Genomic DNA, 23,442 nt, shown 5'->3' with positions numbered 1-23,442 from the left:
CTTCTGTATGATGAGTTTCTTCAATGTTCGGGCCCATTTCCTACAGAAACACATTATGCGTTAAGTTGTAGACGTATCGCACACCTTCGATGCTACATGGGGTAGCTCACTTTGCATTTTTTACCGGTTTTGGGAACCTTTTAGAAGGTTCCTGAACCGGGTTTTCTGGTCTACTATTTTTCCTTTTCCTCCTTCTTTCCTTTTTATTTTACTTTTCTTATTTTCCCCCTTTTTCATTTTATTTTTATTTTTTACAAACTTCAAAAAATATCAAAATTTGTTTGGTCAAACGGGAGAGTGGGGGAGCAATTGCCCCCTTAGCTAAATAGCCTGGCATTTGCTAGTTTGTAAAAATTTAATTGGACCACCCTAATACAAAATTCTGGCTACGCCACTGGTTCTCACTAACGCCTCTGCACTCCTGTGGCCGGCTTGTGATCCATCGCCGCGATAGGAGGCGCATGAGGAGGAGGGTGAGCTGACGTCCCATGGCGGCAGCCTGGGATCGGCGGCTGCGACGGAGGCCCTGGTGGGGGCGGCACACGCGCCGGCGCAGATCATTGTATTTATTACAAATAAAAGCTATCCAACGACACAATCACACAGATAAGTTTTTTTCTTTTTGCAAAATATGCACCCCCTGTGTCACTTTCGCCCGAGGCGACTTGGAGGCGACCGAGCCTAACCTAGCACCACCACCAGAAGACGCCACCCGTCGATGACGTGTCATCCGACGTGGCATTCAGGCTGCCCAGATTAGAAATCAAACAGTTTAAGGATTTCATATATGCGGAGTTTGTAGGCATGAGGCAAGGGGTTCGGCCTTTGGGCACAATGTGCATCCTTCGTTTCATGAGCAAAAGAACTTCACACCCCACAACATGCACGTCATTCATGAACACAATATAAAGTCGTTATCGCGTTGGTGGTTGGTGGTACACCATCTGCAACTCTGTCATGAAGTGTTGCAGTACGATTCACCGAGTGGAGACAATGTGGCCATTGAGCTTGTCAACCATGAAGATCGTAAGTTTTGCTTCTTGTTGCTCTACATGTTGGTTAATTCATTCATTCGCTCCACGTTGTATAGCCGAGACTTCGTTATGTCTCAGTCGATACTATATTCCTTTGATCTTGCATGAAGATTCGTACAAAAAATTTCTTTTCAGTTTGTTTTTCCTTTTTATACACTATATCACTTGACTGATTAAGTCTTAGTCGACTAAGACCTAGCCACACCCTTTAAAAAATAGTGGCATTTCCAAAAAGAAAAATCAGTGTCATACTCGCAATGAAAAGTCCAGGGCCACGTTCAACAATTTTTGGTGGTATTTCTTTTTAATTTTTAGTGACATTTCCAACAAAAGTTCCAGGGCCCCGACGCGTTGGATCCGGCTGCACCGCGCAGAAGCTCACTCACAGCGCAGGAGTTTGATAGGAGGGAGACGTGTGGTGTGAGGTGCCGATAAAGCAGGAGCCCTATCCACCCTCGCTCTTTCTGAGCAACAGGCCACGTATCTCTCGCCATGGCCATGGCCACGAAGCTCCAATGTCTACCATGGCTCCTGCTCATCCACTCTACCTTCTTCCTCGTCTGCCACACCACCGCCTTGACACTCGACCATGCCTCCGGCCTCCACCCAGTCGTGCTGCTGCCCGGCAGCACGTGCAGCCAGATCGAGGCCCGCCTCACGGACGCCTACGAGCCGCCGTCGCCGCTCTGCGCCGTGCACAAGGGCGACGGCCAGTGGCACCGGCTATGGAAGAACGCGGCTGCTCCCGATGCCGACGCCACGTGCTTCGCCGATCAGTTTAGTTTGGTCTACGACGATGCCGCCGGCGATTACCACAACGCGCCCGGCGTCGAGACCCGCGCCGTCTCCTTCGGCTCCACCCGCGGCTTCCTTGCCGACGACTCTGCCGAGAAGTAAGTACTGCCTCCGTCATGGTTTATTGGTCCGCTTCACATTTTATGCTAAATTTTAATCTTAGATTTAACTAAAAAATATTAATGTATGTAGAAAAAAATATAATTCAAAACTAAGTTTAAATATGAAATTCAACAATGTAATTTTTGGTTACATGCATTACTATTTTTTAGTTATTAAATCTATGCATCAAATACTAAAAGGACCAACAAATTAGGATGGAAGTAGTATCCCAAACTATGCTCTCACATACGACATCACATATTCACATCAATAAACGGCAACTTGGTTAACCTGCCAGGGAGCTGTGCATGGGGAAGTTGGTGGAGGTGTTGGAGCGAGCGGGGTACCGCGACGGCGAGACCCTCTTCGGCGCTCCCTACGACTTCCGGTACGCGCCCGCCCCGCCGGGGACGGCGAACAGGGTGGTGTCCCGGTTCCGGCAGCGGCTCCGGGAGCTGGTGGAGCGCGCGAGCAGGACAAACGGTGACAAGCCGGTCATCCTCGTCTCGCACAGCCAGGGTGGCTACTTCGCACTCGACTTCCTCAACCGGAGCCCGCTGCCGTGGCGCAGGAGGTTCGTGAAGCACTTCGTCATGGCCTCCACGGGCGCCGGCGGGTTCGTGCTGTTAATGCAGACCCTCCTCCCCTCAAGCGGCACCTCCACCTCAGCCTCGCCCGCCGACGTCCTCTCGCCGCCGCAAGTCAGGATGATCTTCCCCGGCACTTTCTCGGCACTACCGTCTCCCGTCGCTTTCGGCGACGACACGCCGCTGGTGGTCACGGCGAACCGGAGCTACGCCGCGCGTGACATGCCGGCGTTCCTCGCGGCGGCGGGGCTGCCGCCACAAGCGGTATGGCTCTACGAGACGCGGGCCCTTCCCGTGGCGCTGAGCCTCGGACCGCCGCTAGTGCCCATGACGTGCATCAACGGCGGTGGCGTGCCGACCGTGGAGAAGCTCGTCTACCGGGGGCCTGGCGGCCTCGGCGCGGCCCCGGAGGTGGTGTACGGAGACGGCGACGGCGTCGTGAACTTGGCGAGCATACTTGCGCTGGACACGGTGATGGGTGGAGACCCGAGGCAGGAGCACTACAGGTCCATCAGGATTGCCAATATGTCTCACCTTGGTGTTGTCTCGGACGCTCTCGCCCTCGAGCGTTTGCTTGGTGAGATTTTTTACGCCGCTACACCTGCCGTAGATGCGCGTGCGATGTAGCGAAAATAATTGAGCTGCGACACCCGCTTTTAGCCCAATTTTGTAATTAAAAACATCGCTGCTATCTGATGTTTTTGATCTGGTTTTCCTTGTGAACTGCATCCACTCTTCCTGCTTAACGAATTCCCTCAAAATTGTGATGCACCCCCTCTAGTTCCTGGCTTGCTGGCGTCATCGGTCGTCACGTCCCCTGCTTTGGCCCCTCGCCCCGCCGCCTCCCCAACCCAGGACGCCTTGTTGCCCTGCGCCTGTCATGTCAAGGCCCGCGTGTCTGGTGTGGCTCCCCTTCTTGGTGGTGGTTTTTCGACCTACGTTTTACTTTCGACTCCCGATTTCTGATTCGGTGGCTATGGGATTCCTCAGACCCAGGCCAGGGAGAAATCCCTGCTTGGCTTGCCGATGCTGGCAGCAGCGACGCTCACGAGTGTCGTCCACATCTTGGAAGCATTGTCATGGACTCTCCCTGAGCCCCTCTTTGAGCACCAGGGGAAACCCTAGGTTTCATTCGTCAGATCGGACGGCGGCAGGCGCCTGGCGTCATCTTGTGTGCTCGCAGCATCCCCGATGTCGGACTTGTAGATGTAGGACGTCATGTAGGTTCGGAATGACCCTCAAGCTAGGGGGTGTGGCTGTGTTGTTTGCTTGTTCGGAGCGAGCACGCCTTGTCTCTCTTGTCTCTCTACTCTGAGCACTGTGTTCACACCTTCTTGCGTATCTCTTAAGATTATGGAGTTCAGTTTAATATGTTATGGGCAGTAGAGCTTGTACATACTTGATTTTTGAGAAAAGTATGTTTTTGGCATCACAAGTTCCCCAAAAATATAGACTTGGTCCCTCGAATTTTTTGGGTATATATTTGGTCTTTCAAGTCTCAAAACCGGATAAGTTTGGCCTAAAACTGGATTTTGAGCACGTTGACCTGGTTGACCAGGTTCGACCGATGAACAGTAAATTCAGAAAAATAGCAAACAAATAAGAAAAACTGAACTTTCGTGACAACCAACATGCTTGAGTGCGCTAGGTGCGTGTAAATTTTTGTGGTCAAATAACATCGGAGGAGCTCTAGCAAAAAACAAATTTTGGCTTTTTTTGTGAGCCAAAGCTTGTTTTTTTTTTGCCAGGAGCTCCTCGGATGTCGAAATACCACATAAATTTTCACACACCTAGCGCAACCCAAGCATCTTGGTTGTCACAAAATTTCAGATTTATCTTGCTATTTTTTTTTGAATTTATTGTTCATGTGTCAAACCTGGTCAAACCCACTCAACATGCCTAAAATCTGGGTCATTTTAGAGAATTTAACCTCACCGACGCCTCCAAATAAGAACGGAGGAGATGAAGTGGGTTTTCCATCGTTAAAAAGAAACCTAGCTTTGTGGTGCACGCTACTTGCATGAAGCTCTAACCATGAACATAACCTGAAACTTTCACACAGCATATCCTCACTTGTTAGCTGCATTGGTACTGATCAGAAGTCATGTAGCTTAACAAGCCTACTAAATTCATACTGTATTTCATAGTCTCATACACTCATACCAATAATCCATAGCTGAGCTGCACTAGTACTGAATTAAACTGTTCACCATACTACTAACTGCTATTGCATCAGAAGCATCTAACTTAAGGTGCAGATACATGAGTCACTGCATCCTCCTCGGCGTCCTGGCCTGCGGTGTAGCGGACTTGGGAGCGCCGCCGGCAGCGGCAGGCTGGATCAGGTCAATCCGGAGGCTGAGCGTGAGCGTGTCGCCGGAGATCAGCTCCTGGGGCACCGCCAAGAACATCCCCTGCCCCGGCGCCGGCGCGCCGGTGGACAGCGCGCTGCTGCTCACCGCCGAGGCCATGAGGACCAGGTTGTCCTTGTCGTCGCCCGCCGGGCGCTCCACGGAGAGCTTGCACCGGAACCGGGGCGCCGCCCCGGCCTCGCCGTCCGGCCGGACGCAGAGCAGCGACACGGCGGTGGCCGCGCCGAGCGGGCCGAGGGACACGAGGAACAGGCTGCGGTCCTCGTCCCCGACGAGCACGTGCCAGCGGTGCGCCAGGGAGAAGCCGAGGTTCCAGGCCCGCCCGTAGCGGACCGTCACGGCGGGGCGCTGGTGGCCGGCGGCGAAGTGGCCGAGGAGCATGGCGCGGGAGCCCACGAAGGCGCAGCCGGGCTCCGGGCAGGAGCAGGGCGCGCACCGGCACGCGCGCTGGTGGTCCGCGGCCTCGTGGTACACCACGTAGCGCTCGCAGCCGAACGCCCTGTAGGGGCAGGGCACCTTGACGGCGCCGACCACGGCGTCCAGCTCGCCGCAGTGGGCGCTGGCGCGGCTGCAGAGCGCGGCGTGGCCGGCGTGGCAGAAGCAGCACACCACGTGCCCGGCGGCCTCGCACTGCGACCACAAACGCAACAACCACCCCCAAATCATCCATCAGCTTCCTCCCAAATTTCTTTCTTGTGCTTGCAAAGAAATCCTTCCTCTCAAAAAGAGGAGATGGAAAGAGGGTTTTCTGGTTCTTGCTGAAAAAAATTCAACTCCCATAATTCTGCTTGCAAGAGGATAGGGAAAACATGAAGAATTTCTTCCAGATAAATACACTAAGAAATCCTCTCACGGCCGCATCAAATCAAAAAGTGAGATGGGACGAGGGTTTTTTGGTTCTTCCAAACAAATTCGTGATCTTGGCAAACAAACACAATCATTGGATGACTCTCTGGTAAGAGAAGAGGAGAGGAGGGGAGAAATCACCTTGAAGACGGGGGGCTTGAGGGGGAGGAGGCACGCCTGGCAGTGGAGCAGCGCCACGTCCATCCTCACGTCGATCTGCGCCGGCGCCATGGCTTCCCCCGCCGCCGCCGCAGCACCTCCGTCCTGCTCCTGCATCATCATCACCTCGCCTTCCTCGCACTCCGGCTTCGCCTCCTCCTGCTCACTCGTCACGCTCTTGCCGCAGCTCTCCGCACACTCCATTGTTATTATTTCATTTCTGGGTGCAGCGTGTGTGTTAGATGACGATGAAATAAAAATGGAAAGAAAGGGAGGGAAACTGGAGGGGCCATGGCTGCCACTGCGACCCGGCAGAGCATACCCCAAAACGGAAAGAAGCAGGACAATAATTTGAGGCCGTGCGCGCAGCCTTGGGTGTTTCCCTTTTCTTTTGACTGTTGAAAGAGCTGAGCGTTATTAGAAGAAGCCAACCCGGATGAGGAACTAGAAATTCGCTCTCGACGGGATCATCTCTAGCCGCTGGGTGCACCATTGTGACCCTTTGCCACTAGTCTACAGCCTAGTTCTACACATGATCATGGTGGTTGCATGAACCACCAGAATGTGAGGTGAACCATCAGATTATAACGTGAAATATGCGGTAAGCAATCCAAACTAATCTAATAAAAAATAGATGAATAAAACTCATTATGCACCCTCGCAACAATATATATTTACATTGATAAATAAAGTTTTACGCCATGAAACACACGATGAAAAAAAGAGAGCATCCTGATCCGGAAATACCAGATTGACAATCTAACGTCCTCCATCGCCCCTACCCACCATGCCTCCGCCCGCGGCCAGTAGTGGCGCTTCGGCTGGGCCCGCACCTTCGCCCGACATTCAGGACTCACGGCTGAGCCTGAGCATATGCTCCTGCTCCTCAAAAATGATTTCACAAATGTTCAAGTAATTATAGAAAAACTAGATTTGTTCATTGTCACACCCAAATGATACCTGTAAATTTCTAGTGGAAAAGCTTAACCATTTCGATCTGTGCAAAAAATCAAATCAGATGTTACACTAAGTTTTGGTTTTTCACCGACAAAGCACTGCTATTCCGTTCCACATGAAAATTCTCAAGCACCTTTGTTAGACTACTTTACTATTATCATAAAATTTACTATTCATCCGGAAGCATATGCTCCCCACAGCCAAAACGGCCCTCCACTAAACTCTTTTATCACGGGGACAGCTGCTCCATTATTTATTCAACTGATGATACCACTCCTGAGACTACTAGGGAGTAGCTTAGACTAGTGTCATGCATATGACAATAGCCTATATTATTATCTTGTGGTGCAAAGTATCGACCATTGAGGTGCGGAGGACCTCGGCCTCTGCCGACGGGAGGGACCCCGTTGTCATTCTTGTGAGGTTTAACATCTTGGTTGAGGTTGTGAAGCGGCGGCGAATAGGGACGAAGCTAGGAAAAAAGTTTAATGGGGTCATGTCTATGGCAGTGGGGTCATCCTTAATAAATAGATAATGCTTAGTACTAAATTAATGAAGCATTTTCTAATTTCATTGGGGTCAATTGACCCCAATGCCTACAAGGGAGCTTCGTCCCTGGCGGCGATGTACCTCTGTAAGAATAATATCTCTCACGTTCGACCTTATTTCGATGGTGCGTCTAGCGATGTTGGAGGGCGTGTAGAGGTGTGTCTTCATCGAATCTCGAGGGATTTAGTCAGTGCTAGTCTTCGGTGGATCTGTTTGGATCCAATACTTGGTCATGTGTTTACATGTTTGATTCTTCCAAGATATACACGGGACTACTAGGGATTATCTTAGACTGATGATACGACTCTCGAGACTACTAGGGATTAGCGTAGACTAGTGTTATGCATATGACAATCGCCTATATTACTATATCCAAGTCAGGGATACGACTCGAGTGTTGTGGACATGGGAGTCGCTCGAGCTCAAATGAGCCTCTGTGAATAGTAAAATCGAAAGAAAAGAAAAGTACTCTCTTCAATCCATATTAATTGTCCTTGATTTAGTACAAGACAATTAATCTGGATCGAACCATGTTTTTTTTTTTTGCATTGAGGATCGAACCATGCTAATTGTTGTTGATTTAGTACAATGGATTAGAGGGGGTGATAAAAATAAAAAATACGAATTTTCTTATTGGTAACAAACATTGTGCGGATTTCATGAATAAAAAATGTTGTAATGTTCTTGGCGAGAAAAGCAAAATCAATGATAAAAACCTACTTTTAAGGCATTTTGGAGCATTGATTTTCTTTTTCCACCCAGAGCATTGGAATTTTTTTTCACGAGGGCTGCTACACATACGATGATTTTTGTACGATTTAAGTAGGACACAAAATGGCATCCCTCGAGCACATCTGTTGTGTGGGCTGGAGCCATCGATCGGAGGGTGGTGCCATGAAAATCGTACGCCGAAGTATCCGTTCTGTATGCACACTAGTTCCGTACCAGACATACACCGGAGCCGGAGGCATGCATGAGCGGATATTTGATATTCCCACGATCTTCATTCGTCTACAGCCACTAATTCACTTACATGCGTGTGTTTCGACCATCTTCTGGCCGAGCATGCGTACGTGCGCGCATCTTAATTTTGCTAGCCACGGGCTGTACGCCTAGCGTAGCCGCTGCTGCATGCAGCACCGGACCCGGACAAGGGGCTCAGTGGCTCACGCTGCATGCACCACCCCCCCCCCCCCCCCCCCCCCCTCTTTCGGCCTTGTGACGCCGTCTCTGGGCTCATCTCCTTTCCAGGTTGGAAACCTTCAATAAGTTTTCAGAAAGTTCATTCTTCAAATTTCGAAAGTTGCTAAAAAGGGGGGAAATCAAATCAACGCATTGAATTCCCACGAATGGAAGGATCACCCGCCGGTTAGCACACACTTCAAATTAAATTTGGCGATCGTTGATGTGCAATGCGAAAGTTTTATTATTTGAAGTTTAACACCCCCCCCCCCCCCCCCCGCGCCTATTTCGGGACGTGCTACACAACATCGAGCATCGTGAATATGTGCAGAGGGAACGGGGGGCACGTGGCACGCTATAAATTAGCCCACCTTAGCGAGCACCTTGCAAATACAAACTTTAAATTATCTATATTTCAAAATTATAATTTGATCTGGTTAGCACGAAAGGGAAAGTTTCAAAAATTGCGAAAAAATGCAATAGGAGTTTCATTTTTGCTGACAATATTCTGCTTGGAAACTTAAAATACATTGAAGTAATTAAAATGGGCAAATTGTCATGTTGGGTACATCATCAACGAAAAACTACTAGTTGAATGTTCTGAAGCGTGCCTTGCCACCACATGATCCATTTCCTACCATTTCACCGTTGGGTTTTATATATCCATGTGGTGTTGATAGGATTAGCGTGTTGTGCATATCAACATGTTTTTATCTAGAATCTATATATGACACAATGTGTAATATCAGACCGACTGAATCACAAGTAATGACTCACTCGCAAAGGGTCATTAACTTTCCACTAAAGTTGGGAAGGGGATTCAAATTGAAAAAAAAAACATAAAGTGTCGTGGTAGGACAAAAATCGACGTCGACAATAGAACTTTGAATTATACATGAGGTCGCTCCACGGCGAGTAATTACTTGCCAATCGAATCAAGAGTAACGGCTCGAGCGCCAAAGAGCCATTAACTTTCCTCTAAAGTTGGAAAGGGGGTTGAAATTGAATTCGCTCCGCGTTTGTCTTATTACAAACCCGAACGGAGGGGGTAGCAACACGTGGGCTGTCCCGCGTTTCGTCCAGCTAAGCAATCGATGAGTAGCTAAACCTAGGTGGTATCACAGCCCCCCTTCCGTTAGAGAACCTGTTTCTTGCCGTTTGTTTGATCGGACATCGAATGCTCAACAGTCACATCTCAATCGGCGCCTTATATATTTTTGGGAAGGAGGGAGTACTGTGCAAGTATAAGTATAGCACGACGCAATCTCTCGTAGCGGAAGCCGTTTCACTGTACTCCACTCCGTGCAAACCGGTGGGATCTTGTTGGGGGCGTGTGCTCGGTCGCAGGGGGGGTAGTTAGTTGGATCGAGGGAGACATGGCCGGGCAGGACAAGAGGTGTTTGCCGTCGATGCCGGCGTGCAACGGCGAGCACGGCGGCAAGAAGGCGCGGCACCAGGCCCTGGTGCCCGTGGTGAAGCAGGAGCCGCGGCAGGAGGAGGAGGAGGAGGAGGAGGAGTGGGAGGAGGGGGAGCTGACGTCCCATGGCGGCAGCTCGGGATCGGCGGCTGCGTCAGAGGCCCTGGTGGGGGCGGCGCCCGCGCCCGCGCCCGCGCCGCCGCAGATCGACGTGAGGATGGACATGGCGCTGCTCCACTGCCATGCCTGCTTCCTCCCCCTCAAGCCCCGCGTGTTCAAGGTACGGCATGGATTTCTTTCCAGATTATTACAAGGCATGAGCAATCTTGGCATTTTTCCCGACGATCTTGCCGTTGCCGATCGCAGTGCGAGGCCGGGCACGTGGTGTGCGGCTACTGCCGCGGCGCGCACGGCGAGGCCTGCGGCCGCGCCGACACGCACTGCCCCGAGCTGGACGCCGTCGTGGGCGCCACCAAGGTGCCGTGCGCGTACCGGGACTTCGGCTGCGACCGGTTCCTCGTGTACCACGGCGCCGCGGAGCACAAGCGCGTGTGCCCGTGGATGCCCTGCTCCTGCCCGCAGCCCGGCTGCGCCTTCCTCGGCCCCCCGGCGGCGCTCCTGGACCACTGCTCCGCCGAGCACTCCCGGCCCATCATCCAGGTGCGCTACGGCCGGCCGTGGACCCTCAGCCTGCCGCTGGCGCAGCGCTGGCACGTGGTGGTCGGGCAGGAGGACCGGAGCGTCTTCCTCGTCTCCCTGGCCGACCTGGGCGTGGCGGCCACCGCGGTGTCGCTGCTCTGCGTCAGGCCCGACGGCGCCGCGGCGCTGCCCTCGGCGCCCCACTTCTGGTGCAAGCTCTCGGTGGAGCACCCGCGCGGCGACAAGGACGAGATGGTCATGATGGCGTCCGCCGTGGGCAGCAGCCCCCTGTCCGCCGGCCCGCCGGTGCCGGGGCAGGGGATGTTCTTGGCGGTGCCGCACGAGCTCATGTCCGGCGACGTGCTCGCCATCAGCGTCCGCATTGATCAGCTCCAGCCTCCTCCTCCTCCTCCTGCTGCTTCCACTGCTGTCGCGGCCAGGGCACCAGCGCCACCACCACCACCCCATGCTAGTGCTAGGACAACAACCAGGAGGCTCCAGTGACAACCCTGCTCTTCTTCTTCTTGATGATGTTGTGTATGTTTTGGCTTCATATGGCCTGTTATCAGTACTGTATGCGTTTGTGTAGGCCGCTAGGGCAAGCATGTTTGGTCTGTCTCCAAAACCAACCATGTCAAATTTTCAAAATTCAAAACCAGAAAAGTTATTATACTACGTACTACTTATTATTTGGATGGTTGCAAAACATTATTTGTATGCACACACATGCCAACTTGCCCTCCATATTTCATTTTGCTAGTCAAAATTGGCCAATCATGGGCAAGCAAACACATCAAGCAAAGTACCAATCCCCTCCTTTTATTTCTCAACTTGTTGCTAAGGATTGTAATTCCGTGAACTTGGAATAAAACACCCTATTTCCATCGCAAACAAATAAAAATCATGGGCAATGAGCATTTGGTAGGTGCTGTTTGCACTGGGTGGTTTGATAAGTTGTCAGATAGCCACTTGATAGCCGGACTGTGACTGAGAACTGGAGAACTCATGGGAGATATGCTTAATCTTGGATACCTTCTGGGGGACTTGAGCTTCAGACGTCGCCTTATCTCTGACGTTTAGGTTACTCGTAGGGTAAAAATGGATGACCCACCGGTGGATACACAATGTGATATGCCAACCAGATGAGCAGACTCAAATACGTAGTAAGTAGGAGTCAACATTTTTGCGCATGTATGTAAGCATATCATCTTGCGATGGCGAAATAAGATTCATATGTAGACTCCCACCTGTTTGATTCAAGCGAGATGAGTTATTTACAAAGTCTGTATGCACAACATCATCATATGAATTTGTAATCATATGAATAAGCATATCATTTGGCCAATCCGGTGATGGCACGTTTGGTCTCAAAATTTGCAGTAAACATTTGATTCAAGCGGCACGAGTTATTTACAAAGTTTCGACCAAATGTACAACTATGTACAGTTTCCATGTAAAGAAAGCGGACGAGGCGTTTTTGCTCCCCGGCTGAGATGAGCCCGGGAGTGAACTGTAAATTCATTAAAAAAATAAAAAAAATCCGCATGTTTTTGTGATGACAGATGCTTGACTGCATAATGTTCGTGCCAAATATCAGAGCATTTGAAGATATGAGTAGCTCTGAGCAAAAAAGACAAATTTCGGGTCTGTGAAAAATTCACTGTTTTGACCTGATTTTTTTTTTCCGCTCAGAGCTACTTAGATGTTCGAATGCGCTGAAACTTGGCACGGACATTACGCACTCAAGCATCTTTCACTTAAAAAAAAGGAAAATTGTTGAACTTCGCTAGTATTTATTTTGATTGTACTGTTCATACGGTGTAGATGAGCTCGGGCTCTGAATTGTATGTTTTCTTTTTTTTTTCTATACTATAAAACTTTGTACTGTAAAAAAGCTCGTTTTCAATGGTATGGTTGATGCTAAAAATTCACACGGGTTACTTTTATATGCATGTAATCACGTATGAATTCGATCGCCCACTCTCTGATCTTTTCTTTTTACCGTTCATGTTTCCAGACCGTACATCCTAGTCACACAACTTAGATGAGACATCATTAAAAATTATATAGATGTGATTTAGCAATCATGTACAAAAACTTTGCGCGAATTTAGAAGGTGTTCCCCAAAACTAAAATTTAGTTTCCAAATTATATAAAAATATTCAAAAAATCATATTCATGAAAAAATAAAAAACAAACGGAAAAAGGAAAGAAAAACCCCAAAGTTGCGAGGCGGGTCGATATTTGAAGAAGGCCTCGCATGGGAGGCATTAGAAAAATCCTATTCCACAACCCGCGCGTGGGAATCGGCCGCGTGTGCACCCCTCCCCTGCGCGCCCTTCCGAGCCGGCCCATGTGGGGGCGAGGTGACCCTATTTGTTTTTCGAGATTTCGGAAAAAGTTCCGACTTCCAAAAAACATCACGGATTCAGAAAAATGTTCCGAATTTAAAAAATATTTCTTGAATTCAAAATGTTCACGATTTTAAAGAATGATTTTTTTTTTCAATTCTAATGTTCTTTTATTTTGATGAACATTTTCTGAACTTCGTCTATGTTGTCTCAACATAGCCAGTCCCAAGCGCCGGTAATGGAGGAATGTTGTGATAGGCTCGGCGAGCCAACATCAAAACATAGCCACTCTTATGAAGATGAAACACGAAAGATTAATGTTGGAGCGTAACCCTCTCAGCATCAGCAAACTAACCACAGACAGGAGTGTGTTGAAGTTTTCTGTCCATATGGCAGAACCATGAGTTTGTTGCGAGATCTTATGGATTTCACCTCTAGCCTACCCCAACTTGTTTGGGACTGAAGGCTTTGTTGTTGTTGATGAACAATTTTTATGAGCATTTTTAATGACGACCAATATTTTTTTGTATTTGATAAATAAATTTTGAATTGGATGAACATTTTTAGAACTTGAAAAACAAAATTTATATTCGAGATTTTTTTTAAATGGGTCAATAAATTTTAAAGTTGATGAACAAAATTTTAATTTATTAACATTTTTAAATCCGATTCCAAAATTGAATTCGATGAACAAAAAAACATTCACGAATTTTAAAAGAATATTCACAAAAAAGTGAAAAGGTAAAGAAGAAAAAGGAGAAAAGAAAAAAAGAAACAAAAAATCCAGAAAAAGAAACCAGGTTCAAGGAAGGTTCTCAAACCTTCCCAAAACCGGTGCTTCTAAATCCCGAAATATGGGCTGCCCCACCGTGTGAACGATCTGGAGAGGGGGGTACGCGGGAAAATATCTGATGCACCGGAGCTTGTGGTGCTACCAATACACCGAACTCACATTGTGCTTTTAAAATGTTGAAAAAAGCTAAAAAAATCAGCACACTCACACGACATCAATGTAAGTTGTCACAAAATTTCAAGTCAAAATTCGAAACATAACTCAGAAAACAAATATGACAATTCAACACTAAATAATACATAACATAACTTGGGCTTTTGATTTGGCCAATTATCACACTGATGTCAGATTTGTCATTTTTGTATACATTTTTGTATACGCAGGTGCACTGGATACATTCCCGAGGGTACGTGCTAGATGGCTCCACAGACACACACGTCGCGATGAGCATTGCGCGAATACCAAAAAAACTGACCAGACGGTTTTGAGCTTAGACGTGAGATAACTAAATGTCATCTAGATGTGTTTTAGCAATTATGTTAAAAACATGTACAAAAATACACATGCAATACAAAGATGTAATTTCCCTTCCAAGTCATGCCTTGTCATTCCGTCAGTGCAAGGGACGCACGCCACAATCTTACACATACCAGTGACCACTGTCAATCAATCAATGAAGCAGGCATTAACTCAGCCGCTTAGTTTACAGCGCTCATTTTCCCCAGGCGCTCTTCTTCTGTCCTCCCTTCCACTGTCCACAACTGGTGTGATTTGGGCAGGAAAGAAGGTTAGGATCTCAAACCAAAAGATTATCTTCTTCTTCTTCTTCTTCAATCTTCAGTGTGTATCCTCCTCCATCCTGCGGTTGCGTCTGTGTCAGTGGTTGATGAGGATGCGGCAGGTTGCTGCTTGCTCTTCCTCTGATGGACGGGCACGGGACAGGGGTTCGCCGGCGACGGTGGACAAACTAGCTATGCACCAAGCAACCGGAGGCGGAGCAAGTGGCGGCTCGGTCGTCGTGCCGGCGGCAGGCACCTGGCGAGCCGTAAAGATGGACATGCGCGTGCTCCAGTGCCCCCTCTGCACCCTCCCCCTCAAGCCGCCCGTCTTGCAGGTTCCCTTCTTTTCTTCTCGGCAGTCGGCACTCGGTCGATCTTCCGCCCGTTCCATCCCACTCGTACAAATTTCTCCGGTCTGTGCAGTGCAAGGGCGGGCACGTGGCCTGCGGCGGCTGCCTGGCCGAGCCGTGCCGGAGGTGCGAGCACGGCGGCGGCTTCGATGTCCGCAGCACGGCGATGGACGCCGTCGTCTCCGCGGCCAGGGTCCAGTGCCCCCACGACGGCTGTCTGACCTACGTCGCGTACCACGAGCTCGGCGACCACCGGAGCGCGTGCGGGCACGCGCCCTGCTCCTGCCCGGAGCTCGGCTGCAGCTTCACCGCCCCGCCGCGGGTGCTCCTCGTCCATCTCTTCGTCCGGCACTCAATGCCGGCGCACAAATTCCAGTACGGCGAGGACTTCCGGCTCCTGGTGCCGGCGTCGGAGCCGTCACGGCGGCTGCTCATCGGCGGAGACGACGGCCGCGCGTTCCTCGTCTCCGCGGGCGCGCTGGCCGCGGCCACCGCGGTGTCGGTCGTGTGCGTCCGTGCCAGCGCCGTCCTGCGGCCGCAGTACTTGTGCAAGATGTGGTCGATCATGCCGCCCAGCCAGGACCTCGTCGTGGTGAAAACCAAGGTGACGAGCAGCACATCGCCCGGCGCGGTGGCCGCCGCGTCCTTCTTGACGGTGCCGCCGAGGTATTATCGGGTTGGGGCTGCTGGGGTTTCCAACTCCAAGCTAGTGCCTCTCAATGTCCGCATTGACAAGATTTAACGCTCTTCGCTCGATCCAAATCCAAATCTAATGATGGAAGATGTAGGTTTAGTGTTCGAACAAATGACTAGTATTTTGGTGATCAAAAGTAGTAGTAGTATATTTTGGTGATCGGAACTACTCTACACACGACAGTTTAGAGACGATTTTTATTTGTAGCATAATGCGATCTAATGGATGCTAGATGACCTAAAAATGCTGTGTGGCAGTTTATGAAGGCAAATGTCGCTCAGTTAAAAAATGCATTATCAACTATCTGATAATGTTGTGTTGTTATTTGTTATCCCAAAAAGGAGAAATCATGAAGTCTTACTAAAAAATATTATGTTTAGTATGCATTTCCATCGAGTCTTTTCATGTTTACCTCTACAGCGAGCGCGGGTGGTTGGGGGACAGGGATCAGGTGACATGCACGTTTTGCATGTCACTGTGTGCCTTGCGGCCGGAATTCAAATCTAAACATTGCGAAAAAATCTAGAAAAAATCATGCATGTTCACAGCACATATTAAGATAACCCCTAAAAAATTCAGATCAAAATTCGAAACATACATCGAGAAAGAAAAAAGAGAAATCTGTCATGAATAGTTCGCGAATGGTTCTCTGTATACTATTCACATCTGAGTTTCTCTTTTTTGTCTCTCGATGTATGTTTCAAATTTTGATCTGAATTTTTTAGGGGTTATCTTAATATGTGTTTTAAACATGCATGATTTTTTTTCAGATTTTTTCGCAATGTTTAAATTTGAATTCAGCCGCAAGGCACACGGTGACATGCAAAACGTGCATGTCACCTGATCCCTGTCGGGGGGGGGGGGGGGGGGGGGGGTTTGTGCAGGGGCTTGTAACTCTCTGAATTGAGGTAGTTCCAGTTTTAATTTACTGAGAGGTTAGCTGTTTTTCCACTTCACTGCTCAAACCATCCAAAAATATGAAATTCAGACATGTACGGGCAAGCCAAGGCTCCGCTTAAGGAAAACAAAATCGTTAGGTGGTATACACTGATAGATCTTTTCAATAAAATATATCATCATCATAGAACAGAATATGTGATGCTGTAGTGCTATTGCAATTTTGAAAATAAACACACAAATATCTTCTTTCTTTCTGTCTGGAACTAGATTTGAAATGGATATCCAATACGAGACATAAGAGATTCATCTTGTTAATAAAAAACTGATTCATAAGGCTGGGTATTTTAAGATTTAGAAAAAGAAATACAAAAATAGGAGAAATAAAGAAGTTGAGAAGTTGTAATGTACATCAATACGAGGCCGCAAATTCATCATTCACGCCCTTTAAATCAACTTCAATGCCGTGCTTCAAAATCGTCCCCAGTTGTAATGTACATAAGAGATTCATCTTGTTAATGAAAAACTGATTATTTGGAGGTGGGTGGGGGGGGGGGGGCTTAATATTTTAAGCTTGGGAAAAAAATACACAAAGAGGAGAAATGAAATAGTTCTATTGTACATCAACACGAGGCGACAAATTCATATTCACACCCTTTAGGTCAACTCTAATGACGTGCTTCAAATCGTCCGCAAATGTTCGAACCGGCATGTCTGGACACTTTACCATTCAATGATATCCACAAAACTTTCTATGAACTTGTCCGGACGTTTGAAATCCCATAAACCGGAACCAAACATAGAAATAGTTTGTTGGAGTCCGGACATGCTACAGACACATCAACTCAGCCTCAAACCGCACCCAAACCCACTTTTTTTCTTTCTCCTTTTTCTCTCCTCTCTTTGTTGGACAAAGAGCGAACATTTGGTGGATATGGTTGGATGACTGCCTTCTGCTCCACTATCAGCGGACATGTCAGAACGTGTCTGCGGACGTTTGGTGGTGTCTTATTTGATGTACCGCATTGGAGTTACCCTTAGAGAGTTAGGGCCTGTTCGGTAGCTTGCTGGCTCCCAGCTTCCGCGTATCCGCGAGCGAAGCTGGCGCGAACGGCCTGGCTCCAGGAAGCTGGCTTCCCAGATCGAAGCAGCATCCATGTACAAAAACTTAGAGTGGCAGATTTGTCGATCCAGGAATCGGGATTCCTGGAGTTGGCGTTATTTACGATCGGATGACACCGCGAAGTGCCTCACGTACCGGTTCGTTACCTTTTCCTCCGATCTGGGCCAGGCCCATCCTCTTTCCTCATGTCTCCCACCGATCCTACTTCTTGAGCCGACTGGGCTCCGGCCGCCCAGGCAAGCCGGCCTGCTGGGGCGTACGAGAAGCCGAAGCGAGCGAGCCGAACGGTTTTCCATCGATCCCGATTTGTGGAAGGAGCTGGAATCGGAAAACGGAAGCGAGATTCGAGGATTTAGTGAAGCTAGGGGGACTACCGAATAAGCCCTTAATACTAGAGGTGGAAGAATGACACATCAATAATGTTATAAGTGATGAGCAAAGTTGGATAGAAATTTTCACACAATGGAGTGAGAAACGTGTGTCGGCCTGTCCCTCTTCTGTTCTTAGGCTGGGAGGGGTGTCAGATCTGTTGGAGCTTGCGTGATGGGCGCCGGTTTGATCAGAACCGTCCGGATTTGACCACTTGTGGCCAAAGGGCGGCGCGGGATGGTGACAAGGACCCTCCGGGTGTGGGTTTTGTGATGGCGTGGTGGTAGCCCATGGTGGTGCTCCGGTTCGGTTTGCATCCGCAGGGCATGATCGAGCGTTAGTCTATTGGTGAGCAGTTCATGTGGTGGTCTCCACTCAATTATGAAGTTGTGTTTGTACTGGAGGCACTGAAGGGTTGGACTTTTCCCAATTCTATCCACCATTGAGGGATGATCCGTCGTCAAGGGGGTGTGGGGCACGACGTCATCCTTGCCTCCCGTCTAGTGGCGGCGTGCCACCGGTGAGCTCGCCTTTTCCCGGGTGGGGCAAGGTGGGGCGGTGCAGGCTAGCTCTGGCCAGGCGCTGTTCAAGGGTGTGGAAGGATGTGCCTTCCCGCCCGTCTCTTCTGCCGTCTTGGTTACGAGCCTAGGAGGGGATGGAGTTGGTGCCATGGTTGTCGGGGTGGCGACCTTGGTGCTGGGAGCCGTGTTGCTAGGGGCGGAGCATGCAGCTTAGCCGTTGTTTGGTGACTAGGTCGTGTGGGCGGCATGGTAGCCAGCGTGTGATGTTCGGTGGCGGTGGTGCGGTAGACCATAGATCAATTCGGTGACGGTGAGTGCCGTCCGGAGTGAAAAAACTGTCCTGACTTGTCGGTCAGTGGGGCAGTGTCCTCGCGTCGTCCCCTTCTTCTATGCGTCGTCGTGGGTACTCACTGTTTGTTGTGGTCCTCCGGGAAATCCCTGGTCTTCGGATTGGGAGGTGGTGGCGCTTCGTTGTCGTTCCCTTCTTGAGGGCGCCAACTTGGAGCCCATGGTTCATCATGCAAGGCTTCGTCTCATTGTGATGTCATGTCGATGGTTGTGTGCCCCGACACTCCATAGTGATGCATATTGTTCACCTGTTTGTTGGCTTGGAGTTGTATGGGGTAGTGTGGCCGTTTCAGCGTATTTGTATCATGTCTCGGGTGTGAGTTGTGTCGGTGTGTTTGTATTGGTAACTTGATGATAGTTGCTTCATATATAAAGCAGGGAAATCTTTTTCCGTTAATAGAGGCTACATTTTGATCCAACAACCCAAATTTTGGAATACAAGATATTTATCGCACTTGAACAAAGTTTTGGACGCTCTTTTACAATTTCATGAGTGTACACAACTTATAATTTCACACGATTCTGATCATCTACTCCAACCATTTTATTTTTTTCAGTGCAGTTGTTGTACAATCGAGACATTTTTGCATACTTGTGGGTTTTGAAACGGTCTTCCTTTATTTTGTTTTATAAACTTCCATTATGTGTTTGCATTTTTACTGTATTACCATAGCATGCTTTTTATTATCGTGTTGTTTATTTGTGCTTTGAACTGGGCTGTAAATTCACAGATTTGCTCTGTTCGCCGAATCTCTTTCCCCAACTGCTCCAATGCCTTTACTGCCCAAGGGCCAGGCAAGCACGCCACGCCACATTTATTGCGCTTCATTTTGCTGTTTCCCAGTGCAGCTTGGTGTCATCGTGTCGTGGACAACCGGTGGACAGGGAGACATCCGACTGACCGAAGTGATACGGGAGTTTTTCTAGGTTTGATGGTACGGTGAACTTTGATCATATTGCTATAGGTAGTGAAGCTAAACTAATGCTTTGGCTAACTAAACTTAACTTATTACTCCTACGTGATCTAAGGTTGTGAAACATAGCAACCATATTTTATGTACTGAAAGTAGCCGTCGGCATCATTATCCTGGCCGTCCAAGCAAGTTTGTCTATAGTTCAGCGGGTTCTACCGTAGTCAACGCAGCGTCAAAGTCGTACACAGTCCCCCATGAGAGGCTATGGCTGCGCCGTGCAGCTATGGCAGGTGGCAGGCACGCCTTGCGACGCACGCCCTTGCATTGAAGGGGTCTAGAAGTAATTGCAAAAGAAGAAAGAAAAATCTGTTAGTGACACGGTAAATTTGTGATTGACTGTTCAGCCCAAAGATGCAGCCAAATTTAAGATTTGGGCAAAAGTTAGTACTACCTCCGGTGAATAAGTCATTCGCGTAGTTCCAGGTCATCGATTTAAGCAATTAAATATGTGTTATGTGTCATGAAAAGTGGTGAAAATGGACAAAACTGGCACTTATCTGAAACTTCAACACAAAATGGCCCAAATCAAAAAAAAATTCACGAAATGACCCATTTTACATGACGCCAGGGGCTAGGGCATCATGCGGCATGATGCCCTAGGCCGGGGCGCCATGCTTCATGTTGCTACCATGGCGCCCTAGCCCGGGCTGTCATGCTCTTTACCATGGCGCCCTAGCCCCGGGCGCCATGGAAAAGAGGGTCGTTTCATTAAATATTTTCAGATTTGGGTCATTTTGTGTTGAAGTTTCAGATAAGGGCCAGATTTGTTCATTTTCACTGAAAAGTATATCACTAGATTTATACACGGATGTAGTTTCTAAACATATATTTTTTGTCACATACAATACATATTTAGATACTCCCTCCATTTTTATATACAAGGCCACAAACTCAAATTACAGATACTAATGTAAAATTTAATGCCTGCTTTGCAAGTCAGCTTTTCTTTTCGTTTACTGGGATCATTAATACCCCACATGCATGCAAGAAATCTGAGTGCAGAAAGTAGTTGATTGTCATTGTGACTACATGCACGCAACTATTAAACAGGTTGCTTAGGAGAAAATATCATTAATTTTGCCTTGATTACTGTTGGTGGCCTTGTATAGATGCAAAACGTATATTCCATAGTGGCCTTGTATATAAAAATGGAGGGAGTAGTTAAATCGTCGACCTAGAACTACGCGAATTGATTGGGGGAGTGGATGTACAAACCCAACACCTAGGTTCAAATCCTCACGGAGGCAAATTGAGGTTCCTATTTATTCTTAAGGACCGGGCTTTCCTAGTACTCATGCATTTATTGAGGACTAACCGAGATTAAAAATCATAATACTCATACATAAAAGGCTACGTATCCCTAGTTGGTGCAGAGGCCGAGGAAGTGAAATTCTCCCCAAATTTTAAGCTCCGCCATTCGCCTAAGGCGTTGAACTTGGGTCTCAACCCTAGCCGCCCCTCCTCACCCCCCCTCTTCCCTTCCTCGCCGCCGCCTGAGGCAGTCGCCGGGCAAGCCCGGGGCGCCAAGGGCGGGGCTTCGGTTGCCCTGCCTCTGCGTGGGGAACCCTGGATCTGGAGCGGTGGCTCCATTGGCAAGGCACGGCCGGCTGGCAGCCGTGCGTGTGATGGATCTCGCATCCCGGCCGCGCGGGCGGCGGGATCCGGTGGTCGTTGGCGGCCGACGGCGGCTTCTGCGGCGGTCGGTGCGCGCGATCTGGCGCCTCCCCTCGTCCCATGTTTGGCGTGCGGGCCAGCCTGGTCGGGCCGCGCTTCCTCTTGGTCGCCGGTTCTGTACAGGAGGTGCTGCTGGTGATGGGGATCTAGTTCGGGCGAAATCCCTGGCCGGCCATGACCGGCCGCGCCGACGGCGACGCCTGAGGGCCTGTTCCCCTCCTTGGAGGCGTCGGTATGGATTGATCTCCTCACTTCCCCTTCCCCTAGGTCTCCCGGGCGAAAGCCCTAACTTTGTTGGGCGGCGGCGGCGCTCGCGGTGCCGTTCCCTTCTTGAAGGCGCCGCTTTGGGAACCTTGGGGTTGGGTGGCGCTTGTGGGTGGCGGGCGACGACGGTGGTGCGGCCCTATCCTAGCATGGATTTACGTCCGTTGCTTGGAGATGGACTCGCATAGGTAGAGATGGTCGGCTGGCGTCAATGACGGAGGACCTGCCAAGGCTCGCGTAGGTGGAGGTTGTCGTTTGGCGTCGTGGTGGCGTCGATTGCGGAGGACCTGCCAAGGTTGTCACCTCAATCTGCTCTGAAGATGGACAAGTGGAAGATGGCGGCGACGGCACATGTGACTGCGTCGGACCGGTTTGAGCCCCGGACCCGGCAGATGGCTCGATCGGGGCCTCCGGCTTTAGATGTTAGGCTTAGGTTAGAGGTCTGGGTATGTGGCCCAGCTTGCACCCCTTCATCATTTGGATAGGAGTAGCGGCAGATGTTTTCAAGATGGCGGATTCAGGCATTTTGTTGTTCTACTTTGTAAAGTCCTCGAGAATAATCAATAAATATGGCCACACACATCTCCCGGATGCAGAGGCCGGGGTCATCCTTCTTTTCAAAAAAAAAACCACGCGAATGACTTATTCACCGAGACGGAGGTAGTACTACTAATATATTTTAACTCTGGGCAACCACGAGACACAATCTTTCTGACGTGTCTGTTTACTTTTTGATGTAAAAACAAACAGAGAAGTTTTAGAAACACGCTAAGCAAGGACAAAATGCAATTACAGAAAAACTGTTTCAACGATGAATTCTTTTACCCCGAAATAGAACGTCTGATTTTTTTCTGTAGTACCCTAAGAGCATCTACAGCCGGACTCCTCATATCCGTCTCAAATGCCCAGTCAGACTACTCGATCACTTACAAGTAAAAAAGGAACCCAACCTGCGCTTCGAACCGGCCTTAAACGACCGGGCTGTACAACACTCCTCATAACCAGTCCAAATAAATGACGGATATGGAAAGACGTCCGCCACGTCGGACCAGACAGCCCGAGGCCACCACAAATTGCACCAAATCACCCAACCTAGTTGATTCCATTTGCTCCTTTCCTCTCTTCTTCTTACTCCGTGCCGACCATCTCCTAGCTCCGTCGCCACGGTTGCTCCACCGCCATTCTGAGCTCTTAGCGCCGCTAGCCCTGCTACAGTGGTTCTCCCATCCGTTCTCTCCATCGCGGACATCGTCACCGGTCCTGAAGTGACCGCGGTATGTCCAGCAACTCTTGACCTCACCTTGTGTACGTGTTCAACACACTGCCCGACCAGTTTTTTGTGATTTATTCATAGGCAAACCGATGGGATCGGATGGTTCGTCGGACAAAGAGCTTAATGAAATGATTCAAAATGAGTTTTTTGATTCGCTGAATACAGACGAAGAAGCTGAGATGATGATGCCCATGAGCATCCAACAGGAAAAGGACTGGGAGGTGGGGCACATTCTCAACTTTAAGAGCTCGATCAAAAGGAGAAATGTTCTGGACCGGGACATGTCCATGACCACCGCGGAGACGTTCGCGTCGATTGCGTCGCCTCGACGGGGGAGCTCGCTATGATCGAGGAGGAGTGGTCACCGAGCGACAACACTATCGCGTCCCGACA

General features: G+C 49.3%; 4 protein-coding genes across 4 annotated transcripts; 3 read left to right on the top strand and 1 right to left on the bottom strand.

Moving 5' to 3' along the window:
- Positions 1 to 1,438: 1,438 nt before the first annotated feature.
- LOC123076792 (lecithin-cholesterol acyltransferase-like 1) lies at positions 1,439 to 3,241 on the top strand. The gene is made up of 2 exons (XM_044498922.1): positions 1,439 to 1,927; positions 2,230 to 3,241. Exons 1-2 carry the CDS (start codon positions 1,527 to 1,529, stop codon positions 3,143 to 3,145), a joined length of 1,317 nt encoding a protein of 438 aa, XP_044354857.1. The 5' UTR covers positions 1,439 to 1,526; the 3' UTR covers positions 3,146 to 3,241.
- Positions 3,242 to 4,610: 1,369 nt separating this feature from the next.
- LOC123076791 (putative E3 ubiquitin-protein ligase SINA-like 6) lies at positions 4,611 to 6,347 on the bottom strand. Its single transcript, XM_044498921.1, has 3 exons — positions 6,218 to 6,347; positions 5,878 to 6,115; positions 4,611 to 5,520 (listed from the first exon to the last, which is right to left on the bottom strand). Exons 2-3 carry the CDS (start codon positions 6,097 to 6,099, stop codon positions 4,786 to 4,788), a joined length of 957 nt encoding a protein of 318 aa, XP_044354856.1. The 5' UTR covers positions 6,100 to 6,115; positions 6,218 to 6,347; the 3' UTR covers positions 4,611 to 4,785.
- Positions 6,348 to 9,853: 3,506 nt separating this feature from the next.
- Positions 9,854 to 11,416, top strand: LOC123073652 (putative E3 ubiquitin-protein ligase SINA-like 6). The gene is made up of 2 exons (XM_044496715.1): positions 9,854 to 10,280; positions 10,367 to 11,416. The coding sequence occupies exons 1-2, from the start codon at positions 9,960 to 9,962 to the stop codon at positions 11,141 to 11,143; spliced, it is 1,098 nt and encodes a 365-aa protein (XP_044352650.1). The 5' UTR covers positions 9,854 to 9,959; the 3' UTR covers positions 11,144 to 11,416.
- Positions 11,417 to 14,500: 3,084 nt separating this feature from the next.
- On the top strand, positions 14,501 to 15,832 carry LOC123073651 (E3 ubiquitin-protein ligase SINA-like 10). The gene is made up of 3 exons (XM_044496714.1): positions 14,501 to 14,570; positions 14,664 to 14,897; positions 14,986 to 15,832. Exons 2-3 carry the CDS (start codon positions 14,670 to 14,672, stop codon positions 15,652 to 15,654), a joined length of 897 nt encoding a protein of 298 aa, XP_044352649.1. The 5' UTR covers positions 14,501 to 14,570; positions 14,664 to 14,669; the 3' UTR covers positions 15,655 to 15,832.
- The last annotated feature ends 7,610 nt before the right edge of the window (positions 15,833 to 23,442 follow it).

The sequence above is a fragment of the Triticum aestivum genome, chromosome 3D (assembly GCF_018294505.1).
Source record: "Triticum aestivum cultivar Chinese Spring chromosome 3D, IWGSC CS RefSeq v2.1, whole genome shotgun sequence".
Classification (NCBI taxonomy): Eukaryota; Viridiplantae; Streptophyta; class Magnoliopsida; order Poales; family Poaceae; genus Triticum; species Triticum aestivum.
The sequence above is the reverse complement of the archived record's forward strand: the minus strand, read 5'-3'. Positions and strand labels throughout refer to the sequence as shown.